General features: G+C 31.1%; 1 protein-coding gene across 1 annotated transcript; it reads right to left on the minus strand.

Moving 5' to 3' along the window:
* Nucleotides 1-1,875: 1,875 nt before the first annotated feature.
* Nucleotides 1,876-11,449, minus strand: LOC121217921 (secreted RxLR effector protein 161-like). Its single transcript, XM_041094568.1, has 3 exons — nucleotides 10,898-11,449; nucleotides 2,375-2,521; nucleotides 1,876-1,881 (listed from the first exon to the last, which is right to left on the minus strand). The coding sequence occupies exons 1-3, from the start codon at nucleotides 11,447-11,449 to the stop codon at nucleotides 1,876-1,878; spliced, it is 705 nt and encodes a 234-aa protein (XP_040950502.1).
* Nucleotides 11,450-12,302: the final 853 nt, after the last annotated feature.

Here is a 12,302-nt window from a genome sequence, read left to right on the forward strand (position 1 = left end):
ACCAATAACAGCAAATCTAAATGATACTTCAAGCAACATCAAATCCAACCAATAACAGCAAATCTAAATGATAATTCAAAAATTCAATGAAAGATATATTTATAAATGAAATAACAAAATATTCTTATAGTAATGTTAAAAGTTATATTGTTAAAACATTCTTACAATAAGGAAATAAACGTCTAAAATGGTGGCTTCTGGGACTGCTGAAACATCTGCATCATATTCTGAAGCTGTAGCTGGAGTTCGTTGTATTTTCTGTTTTGCTCTGCTTCCCTCGCTGCTGCCTCCTCTTTAAGTGATGTTGCCTCCGCTTTAAGTTAAGCAATTTGTTCACCTGTGCTCGCTTGCATCTAAGCCATCTGATCTGTTAACCTCTGAACTTTAGCTTGAGCTTGACTCCTCGAAGGCATGTATTACTGCGAGCTGGATCCAAAATATTGGGTTGGATTAACACCAGATCCTTGAATTCGAACCCGATCATACCTTTCAAGACCCAAAACTTCAGTAATAATTCTGTTATCGATGTCCTCAAGATTAACAGAACTATCACTCGAAGCAATCGCTTCATACTTTGCCTTTTTATCCTTTAGTTTCTCCTAATAAATCAATAAAAGAGTTAGAAACAAAATATATAATAAAAACAAATGCAACATAACTTAACATTATTTAAAAATACTAACGACGAATTAAACCATTATAATTAAACATTATAAATATTTAAAATAAATCAAATTTTATTAAGTAAATATACCATAATTTTTCCAGCTTCTGAAGTCATTGGAGATCCATCTTTTTTCCTATGTGTAATGTCAAAAAGCTGAAGGCATCCAACTTTTTTACAGGACGAGAGTTCCTACAATATAGTAGTAAAAATATTATTTAGTAGAAACTAATTAATATTTGACACAATTAATAAATTCAAACTACCTCGGCCTCAGCTACACAAGCAAAACTTTTCGACCTTGCTGTATGCATGAATTTTTGTTTTTGCCTGCTGCTTGTTCCAACTCACTCACGGTCCTACATTATGAAATTATAATTACGTATATAGTAAATACTATAGACCGAAATAATTATAAGAGTTTGGAAGTACGTAATACCTCTTCTTTCTTTGAATTCCAGAATTTAACCGCATCTTCCCATTGGTACCTCAGCATCCCCGGTGGGACATTTCACAATTTCTCTTCGAGGCTTATATATTTCTTAAAATATTATTTCTTTAAAGTGCTTTTATGGTCTCTCCATTTTTTTTTTCCAATACCTTCTTGATATAAGTGTTCGAGACCTCCAAAGCAAATCTCTCCTAAAAAAACACAAGTTTAGAAAGTAAATATAAATGAAACTTAAACTAAAGTATTATAAATTACATTCATGTTTTGTTACCTTAATATTATCGAGAGCTTGCTTTTTGTTACTATCAGGCATTTGATGCCATGATTCGTAGTTGATAGGCAACATATTGGCATTTCGTGCTATAATACCCAAACTACTAAAAGTCGAGCTTCTGATCCAACAAGCTGACCAAGATTGTTTCTAGATACTTTGACACGCTCGACAGGAGTTAACTCATATAAATCTTTAAGCAGCGTAAGTCATCGACCTATACTCGCCCCACCACTTTCAGCTGAAAAATGGTATATTATAATATAAGAATTTGAAAAAGAAATCAATAATAAAAGTCAACACACATGTAAATTAAATTTAACATTACTTTGAGTTTTTGCAGACTCGTCAGGTGTTTCCGAAACATTCGAAGATCCAATGGCAGTCTGTTGTTCACTATTTGTTGCTTCCGAATTTGGAGTATTCTGAACAATACTTAAAAAATGTAAATTGGATGGTAGAGTCGATTAAATTGGATGGCAAATTAAATTATACCTACAAACAATGAACAACCATGAAATTAAAAAATAATCTAAGGATAAACAACAATTAAATAAGTTAAAAACATGATCCATTAATGTATTTTCAAAAATAAACAATATTAATGATCAAAACACACATAGATTTGATGATAATGTTTTCCAATAAGGGGAACATGATTTGATTATAATTAATACCACATGCAGAAAACAAATGGTTAAACATGAGGTCTTACAACTCTTTAAGGAGCCTGCAAATTGGTTTTAACAAAATCCAAGCGGGTCTCTATAAAAGACTACAATGGTTGCAAAACTAGCTTTTTTCTTTTCTAGTTACCCATAGATGATCTTTATAATCTTAAATTTCTTAAACATTGATTACAAATTTAACATTTCTATTTAGAAATTATTATGGCTAGTGATTATTGTAAATCACTATTATAACAGAGATTGACATCACATAGAATTTTCACAAAATTTCCATGCACGATAGGAGATACAAAATATACCATAAAAATGTAATTTGTTTCTGGCACTTGACCTCCTGTCTGAAAGAGTTTCATCATATCATGAAACTGGCCATGGATATCACCATAGACGGTTACCGGACTGTTGACAGGTTGTACATTCGGCTCCTCAATGAGAATTTCTTTTACCTGTAACATTTTGTAGAATAAAAAAGCCTTCAGATAAATCACACAAATAATAAACCTTCACAGAAAATAAAAAACTGACATTACTGCAATGAATGACATAGAAACTAGATACTAAAGTTAAGCATATGAATCTGCAATCAATTAAAATCCCTATATTCCCAGGAAATGTCAATTATTCAGGTCTTGGAAGCTTTGTTTTCATGAAATAAAACAACAACAACAATAATAATAACTCAGTTATGGGAAAATTCTTTTCATAAAAGAAATTAAGCAATATAAATTTTAAAAATAATAAGAATAATAAAATGCATAGATGACATAAGTTTCAAGTACAGACATGAACTAGATATTTTTCTTGCATTTCTTGATTCATTTCAAAAAAGTTTTAAACTTAATTCTACCATATCAAACATCCATTCTTTCAATTTCATTTAATTTCTCAATCACCAAAAGAAGCCACACAAACCCTAGTCTTAAATTAATATGTTAAACGTTGTGAAGTATGGAATAAATGGGATGTTGTTGGTAAAGATAGGTTGGAAATGAGTTGGAGTTTAGCATAGATTTCTGCTTAACTTGGACAACAAAATGGGAATATACCTCTTATTATCTAGAGTAAATTGTATAGAACACCATAGTTGAAAACTATCGACAAACCAGAATGCAATCATTACTTTCTCAAATCCAAACTCTAAGGCTGCTATAGGCATGCCAATTGCATAAGCCTCTTTTGTAGAGAAGGAAACATATGTTATCCAAACCAGTCAATCTCCCTAAAGTACACATATTCAGCACATACTTGAATATAAATACTCATGTTGAATCTTCAGATTTGTTCAAACACACTAACATATCGGCCAATCCAATACCATACAATTCTATTTTGGACATGTACTAAGATTTAAAAAAATATATATATAAAAACTAAGATTGTTGCGAAACTAAAATCTGGGAAGTTAGATTTGAAATTCCTCCAAAACCCATAGGTTAAACAAAAAAGAAATCAAATTGTTCTCAAATCCACACCCATAGTCTTTGATCTTTTAAAATAAAAGAACAACTTACCTGAAATTTTACACTCCGATGAAGCAAACGAGAAAAGCGTCTGATTATACGAATTTGTTGCGATTAACCTACAAAACAGAAAAGCGATTCAAGTCAGATGTTGATTGAAACTTTTCAGAGTTAACAAATATACTTAGCTACTATGGAAAATGTATGTTACCTCGACAATAAGACTTCACCGTGTATGCTGATTCTTTTGGGGGAAATTTAGGGATTAGGAAAAATTAGAGAACTGGGGAAATCTGTTTTGGGTCGGGGGGGAATGGCTAAGAGTTGGGCATGAGAGAAAGAAAACATTTTAGAAAAGAAAACGACGACGTTTCGGTTAAAAAAATTTTGACCATTCATGGCGCTTTCGAAAAGCGCCGCTAAAGCCGATCTCTTGCGGCGTTTATCCCTTAAATCTCCAATTAAAACGACGATGTTTTCATTAAACTATTATGTTTTTTGCGGCTTTTTTAAAAAAATTTAAAAACGCCTAATCCCCTAAATCTCCAATTAAAACGATGCCATTTTCATTAAACTATTATGTTTTTTGCGGCGTTTTTTCAAGAAACGCCGCTAATCCCTTAAATCTCCAACTAAAACGATGCCATTTTCGTTAAACTACTAGGTTTTTTTGAGGCATTTTTAACGCCGCTAATCCTCTAAATCTCCAATTAAAACGATGCTGCTTTTGTTAAACTATTATGTTTTTGCAGCGTTTTTTATAAAAATATAAAAAACGCCGCTAATCCCCTAAATCTCCAATTAAAACGACGCCATTTTCGTTAAACTATTATGTTTTTTGCGGCATTTTTCAAGAAACGCCACTAATCTCTTAGTTTTTATATTTCATTTTTATTTGTTATATTGCATGATAACTTTGAAATTTTAAGTTTAAATTTCACTTAAATAAATTAAGTGAAGAGGAATTAATTTGAATTGAATTATTCGTTGAATTAATTCTTTAGATTAATGATTTTAATTATTAATACTAATGATAAATATTAATATGATGATAAGTTATAATTTAATCCTTACAGACTTATGAGAGGAACAATAGGTGATAAAAGAGCTTACATCGAGATATATATATATGAAGTAAAGTTTAAAAGATTTTTCTCTTGCTGATATATGGTACATACTAATTTTTTTTTATCCATATCAATTTGTTACTTTTTTATTTATTTATCAATTCTTTTTAATTCTAATATTTAAATATATCAAATGGTTTAGATTAAATATTTTTAGATTAAATCTTAAACCATTTAATATATATATTTTATCTATTATCTCTTAAATAATTTAAACTATAATCATAATTTTAATATATTAAAATTAATATTATCTCTTTTACAATTATATAAGAAATCGTTTAATATATAAATTAAAAAATACTAATTAATCTAAACCCTAAACCTCTAGCCCCTATCCCATAAACACTAAACTATAAACCCTAAACCTTGAACCCTTAACCCCTAACCCTTAGACTCTAAACCATAAACCTCTAACCCTTAACCCTTAACCCCTAACCCCTAAACCTTAAACCCCAACTGTTAAACCATAAACCATAATATCGAAACCATAATTTATAAACCTTTAAATAGTAACTCCTAAATCTTAAACCCTAAGTCATATACCCTAAACCATAAACCCTAAACTATAATGATAATTAATTCAATATTTTAAATTTAATACTATCTCTTTTACGATTATATAATAAAATATTTAATATATAAATTAAAAAACAATCACTTATATACCAAAAAAACTTTAAAATTATTTTAAATAAAAGTATTTTAATTTTTTTCATTCTAAAAAAATATTTTCCTAAGTTTTTACTTTCAAAATTTTTCTACGTCTCATTATTTTTTTTTAAAATATAAATATTCAATTAAAAAAATTATACTTTTTTACGGCGCTTTTTGAAAAACGCCGCTAATACTCGATATATAGCGGGGTTTTTCAAAAAAGCGTCGGTAATGATCAATATATAGCAGCATTTTTATAAAAGCGCCGCTAATGGTGGACCTCTAGTGGCATTTTTAAAAATGCGCCGCTAATGCTCGATCTTTAGTGTCGTTCTTCAATAAGCACCGCTAATACTCGATCTATAGCGGCGTTTTTAAAAATGCACCACTAAAAGCTCACTATAAAATGTGCATAATTTATTGCAGCGTTTTTAGGAAAACGCCGCTAATGGTGGACCTATAGCGGCGTTTTTCAAAAAGCGCCGCTAAAGCCACTAAAGCTCAGTATAAAACGACGACGTTGCGCATAATTTTTTACGGTGCTTTTTAAAAAGCACCGTAATGCTCGATATTTAGCGGCGATTTTTAAAAAGCGCCACTAGTTCTCAATTTTTAAAAAAATGCCGCTAAAAACCTATTTTGTTATAGTGCTTAGACCTTTTTGTTTAATATTCCTCATGTCATGTTTATTAGTATAAATTATAATTACACAAATTATACAATTACATAATTTTAAATTCTAAAAAATAATATTAATTATTATAAAAAATAATCAATAATAGAAAATTTTTGTCTGAACAAATAAAAAAAACTTAAATCAAATAATCATATATAATATGTTAATCTTAAAAAGTATTCAGTAATACAATTACAAAAAGTAACATGAAAATAAACACCCTATATAATTTTATTTAAACTATCCTCTCTCTGATATTAAACATGTCATGTTCATCATCGGTTAGTCATTGCTCAAGTATAAATAATTAATAATAAATGCTATATAGTTTAGTTAAATTTAATATAAATAATTTGTAATAAATACTATGTAATTCAATTAAATATTTCATAGGTCAAAATGTATGAGAAATTATCTCTTGTCAATAAAAATTTCAAATTATTTAAACAAGATTAGGAAAAATAACATATATTTTTAAAAAATGAAATATGCCTTAAAATTAAAGTGTTGTTATTATTGTATAAAAATATCTTCTTAAACTTAAATCCTGTATGTATATGTTTGGAAAATTTATAAGGTAATTGTATATTTTTAAAAAAAAATCTAATGTTTGTTTTACGGTTCATAGTTGCCCTTTCCAATAATGTCGTCTCCAAGATTCAAACTCACATTCTCTCCTTAGGAGTGCAATGTGTCTTACCATTACACTAAATACTTGTTGGTAAGGTAATTGGATTAAGTATAATTGTTTGTAATTACCCCCAACTTTCACCCTCACCTTAATAATTGTAGAATGGAATTAGGATTCTCTAATTACACTCAATTCAATGAAACCTATTAATTATAATGATTACCAAACATGTCACACGTGTAATTACAAAAAATTAGACTCAAACTTAATTACTAAATAACTTATCAAACACACTTTTAGACTTCAATGTTTTTTATAATGCCAAATCAATTGGGTAGTACATCTTAATTGTTACTACATAAATTAAATGGACTAAATCTTGAAACCCTAGACCTACTTATATTACTTCTTAAAATTGACCATTTTTAGTTAGGCACATTCATATAATTGTGCTTACACGAACATAGATTATAGATATACTTTAGCATCGACGCATCAGACGACCACCCAGAAAATTGGTTGTTATCAAAATTTTTAGAAAAAAATCAAGTATTTATTATGGTTGTTTTTAATTGTTAACAAATTAAGTTTAATATTGTTGGTGTTTTGGGACTAAGAAAGTAAAAATGAGACAAAGAACCAGCAAGATGAGCTGATCTGAATCATTATTTTCATTTCAAAAAATACAATATATATAATTTGTTTTTCCAATAACTCAACTAACGTCTTAAAAAATAGGAAAACTTATCTTGTACATAAACTGATTAAGTAAATCAACACCTAAACACATCAAGTCAATACCAACTTAGTTTGTTTTCAACTAAGTACTTTAACAAAGGAACTAAACCAAAAACTAAACCAAAAACATGAGTTTTCCACTCTAAGAAGTCAGTTAGCACTTCATCTTACAGTTCGCTTCATCGTTGGACAACTCGCTTTGCCGCTGGACAGCTTGCACTTTGATTGTCCGCAGGTATGCTTTCACTTAGACAATTCACCAATATGCTTAAAAAATTAGCCAAGCTTGTCATGTAGGAACTCTCCTCATGATAGTTCGCATATTAACAGACCGCCAACCTTCTCATGTTTGGACTATTCGCCATGTGACTTCGAGCCTAAACTGTTCGCCATATGGTATCTGTCATATGTACTCACCACTGCATGTTTGGCCATTTCACAACACTCCTCATTAGTCTCCATGCTGCAAACTTCAATGTCATATCTCAACTTCTCGAACTTCATCTTCCCAAGAGGCTTAGTTAGAATATTTGTTAATTGATCTTGTGAACTACAATGGACCAGTGTTACTTCTTTTATTTCTTCCACTTCTGTAACATCCCTAACCCGTATCTGTCGTCAGAATAGGGTTTCAGAGCATTACCGAAACTTTCAGAACATTTTACAAATAATTTATGTAAATTACTGTGCAATAACCGAGATCATATAAAACGGCTATTAATTAGACCCTCGAGGCCCAATACGAGCATTAGAATCAAGTCAGGACTTAATCAGAAAGTCCAAGAATTTTTCGCGAAATTACAAAAAATTTTTAAAGGTGCAGGGCTCACACACCCGTGTGGTCCAAGAGACACGCCCGTGTGACCCTGGGACACGCCTGTGCTGTAGGCCGTGTTCCACCCCGTGTAACTCTCTGACTTATGCACACGGCCATGCCACACACTCGTGTGCTAGGCCGTGTGGTTAATTAATTTTCTCTGAAATTAGATGTAGGTTTCACATGGCCAAGATTCTAGGCTGTGTACCACATACGGCTGAGACATAGACTCATGTCTCTGCATGTGTGCTCAATTTTGAGCATTTTATTTCTCAAATTTAAGGTGCAGGGGACACACGGCCTAACCATAAGCCCATGTACTAGGCCGTGTGTCACATACGGTCTAGACACATGCCAATATGTCTGCCCGTATGGACAAAATGAAGTCATTTCTAGCTTCATTTCTCACCCAAAATCACACCTAAGACTTGCACTTAAAACTCACATCCAATACAAGCCAATTCAAGCATTAAAATTAAGCAAATTCCATCATTCAACAAGACATAACATTGCTTGCATACATGTTTATAATCTTACCTTGGTATATTCCATATGTTAGACATAATTTGATCAACTACTTAACATATATTTAGTTACCATAGCATGACATTACAAGTATATCAAAACAACCATTACTAGCCATTCCAATGGCTAGATTACAAACATCATTTTCAAGGCACTAATGGTCAAGTTGTCCTATACATGCCATTATACCAAAATGATTTTTCTATGTATACCCAAAATAAGTTAATTGATAGTGTGACGATGCTCCACTAATCTCCAACCTTCAGGAGCTTCTGAGCACTATAAAACAGGGAAAATAAAACGGAGTAAGCATTACATGCTTAGTAAGTTCGTATAACAGAAACTAATCTTACCAATCCCGTTTATTAAATCTAAGCATACAATATCATGTTTTCCATCCATTAGCAAAATTGCCTAAACACATGCATTCAATCAAACATGTTAGTCACCAAAATCTTCATATCAATAAAGTAAACATAGATGAGCTCATCATACAATATTCTTTCAAGACATTATCATTTCAACTCAAAATTCTCATACCATGTCAAGAGTTGTGTCCGTTGAATCATTGAAATTCTGATGGATGCTCAAGTAGTACACTCGAGGTGCACGATTCAATAATCCATCAATTCTTATTCAAGAGTACCCATTAGGGCACTTAATCAAGAAACACACTTTTGAGCCGCGTATCATATAACAGGATTACCAGTCCAGGTTAAATCCTTTATATAAAGTATGCTCAGAAGAGGTCAATTAGGATTATCAGTCCAGGCTAAACCCTAATCATAACGTATACTCGAGAGGTATTATATCATGATTACCAGTCCGGGCTAAATCCTTTATATAATGAGGTCAATAGGATTACTCGTTTGAGCTAAATCAGTCAGCAAAAAATACAGGACCTCATCAATATCGGGAAAGTACATATATTTATCGGAATTCAATATTCAATTGGGACTTAACCCTTTTTTCACCATTTCAAACATGTATAAAAATTTTCATTATAGCATTCAAATAATGTACATCGATATAAGTCACATTCCATACAACACAACATTCAATTAAACATATTTACATGCTCGATTAAGTTACACGAACTTACCTCGACACTTGTTCTCGTAAGTAATCTATTAATCCGAAACATTTTCTTTTCCTCGATCTAACCTCAAATGTGAGTTGTCCAAATCTATATAAATAGATTTAATCATCAATTTTTCATATTTCACACTCATTTGGACTCAATTTACGTCCTAGGAAAAATTACCATTTTGCCCCCAATTTTTCCATAAATTTCAATTTCATCCCTAGGTTCAGAAAATGAAACTTATGCAATTTACTCCCTATTCCAAGCCTAACCAAAATCCCATTACAAAATTTACAACACATGTATTCATAAAAATTTAGAATTTTTCATCAAATTTCACAACTTTACATTTTAATCCCTAAATCATGTTTTCATCATAAATCATTTTGTAAAAGTTGTTTATCTATCAACAACCTTTCATTTTCTACCATAAATTTCTAATTTTCAGCATATTCATCTATGAACCAAATTTGATACCTTGATAACTTTTCAAATTAACCCCCCAAATAGATAGATTAGACTACCTCGATTCTAAAAATATAAAAATTATTAAAAACGGGGCTTGATTTCATACCTTTTTAAGATTGGGAAGTTTTCTTCCTCTCTCCTAAGGTTTCCATAGAAATTTTAGGGAAGAAGACATGAAAATAAGATGATAATTTCTTTTTAATTAATTATCATCTTTTAATTTTTATGATTTCCAATTTAGTCCATACTCTTTTCTAATTTTTCCATGGATGAGTCACCAAAAATTTACATACTTTTCTTTAATGGTCTATTTACTATATAAGGACCTCTATTTTTGAATTCCATAGCTATTTAATCCTTATAGCTACTAGAACTCAACTTTCGCATTTTATACGATTTAGTCCTTTTCGTAATTAAACACTTAATCGATAAAATTTTTGTATCAAAATTTTCACACGACATGTTTGTCATAATACTGTCCATATAATATAATAAAAATAAACTTTATTTTCAGACAGATTTGTGGTCTCGAAATCACTATTCCGATTTCACTAAAAAATGGGCTATTACAACTTCTCTAACAAAGTGATACCTAATTTTGAAGTATTTTGTTTTCCTATGGAATATTAGATTCTTTACAATTGCAACAGCAAATTGATTGTCACATTTGATCTCTGTTGCTTTCTCTTGGTATATGTTCAAGTCATTCAACAACTTTCTTAGCCCAATGGTTTGGTTGACAGATGTAGCGGCTGCAACATACTTTGTTTCAATTGTGGATTGTGCTATTGATTGTTGCTTTCTTGAACTCCAATAGAAAACACTTGACCCTAGAGTAACGAAGTAACCAGAGGTACTCTTCATGTCCTTAATATATCTCGCCCAATCATTATCTAAGTAACCAAGTAGCTTAACATTTTCAGACTTCATAAATTTCACTCTATAGCTCAATGTTACTTTTACATATATCAAAATTCTTTTGGCGGCTTTGCAATGGATTACATTGCTGCAATGCTTGTACCTCGACAACAAGCTTACAATGAACATTATATCTGGTTTGGATGTAGTTAAGTAAAGCAAGCATCCAACCAAGTTTTTATAGCTTGTCTCATCAACTCTTTCAACATTTTCATCGCTAATGAGCTTCTCTCTTTTAGCAATGGGAGTGTTGGCATGCTTGTAATTTTCCATGTCATATCTTTTTAAATATTCATGACAAAATCCTTTTGGCTTATAAAATTGTTTCTCAGGTTTGAAACACTTCTAGACCAAGGAAGTAAGTCATTTCTCTCAAATCTAACATCTTAAACATCACTTGCATCTGTCCTTTAAAGTTATCAACCAACTTAACGTTGCTTCTAATCACAAACAAATCATCAACATACAGAGATATTATAATAACTATTTCATTTCCAGCTTTCTTTGGCTTATATGTCCTTTTTTTGGCTGACACTTTTCTCTACTATTCTTTATAGTCGTACATAATTGAATAAGACTTCCTAAAAGTGTACTACATGCATCATTTATTACTTCTACATCCTTTTATCTATATCAAGTCCTTACTCTTCTTATGTTCACCATATATTTCATTCTGGCCCCTTTCACATTATTGACCATTTTTTTTTGTTTATACAGAGTCTGTCTCATCCTTAACATTTGAAACCTTTCTGACATAATTCATTAGATGCCATATCTAAAGTTCGCTGTGTTGGTATTTCGTTAACATAGTTTCCCACAAATATCTCATTTACCAGATAACCACGAAGATGGGCTCTTCCTTTGAGATAACCATATAATTCTCTTTATTACCACAGATGATCATAGAGGCGTCATCATAACTATAGATAGCCATGAAGGCGTCTATATAGTTAGATGGCCACAAAGGTGTCCACATATAATATAGACTTTGCCACGAAGGCATATTTAATAGATGCGGTCACAAAGGCTCTCTTATACAGAATCAGCCACAAAGGCATCCACTTTAACATACTTCATCACGAAGGCACATTCACAGAGTCGACCACTAAGGCTTCATATAATAGAT

Source organism: Gossypium hirsutum, chromosome A03 (assembly GCF_007990345.1).
Source record: "Gossypium hirsutum isolate 1008001.06 chromosome A03, Gossypium_hirsutum_v2.1, whole genome shotgun sequence".
NCBI classification, from domain to species: domain Eukaryota; kingdom Viridiplantae; phylum Streptophyta; class Magnoliopsida; order Malvales; family Malvaceae; genus Gossypium; species Gossypium hirsutum.

What these genes read in the sequence shown, in the direction of transcription:
- LOC121217921 (XM_041094568.1), bottom strand. Translation starts at nt 11,449, where the DNA reads ATGGAAAATTACAAGCATGCCAACACTCCCATTGCTAAAAGAGAGAAG. An exon ending in ATCAATTTGCTGTTGCAATT is followed by an intron (nt 2,522 to 10,897) that starts GTAAAGAATCTA and finishes AAAATGTTACAG; the next exon opens with GTAAAAGAAATTCTCATTGA.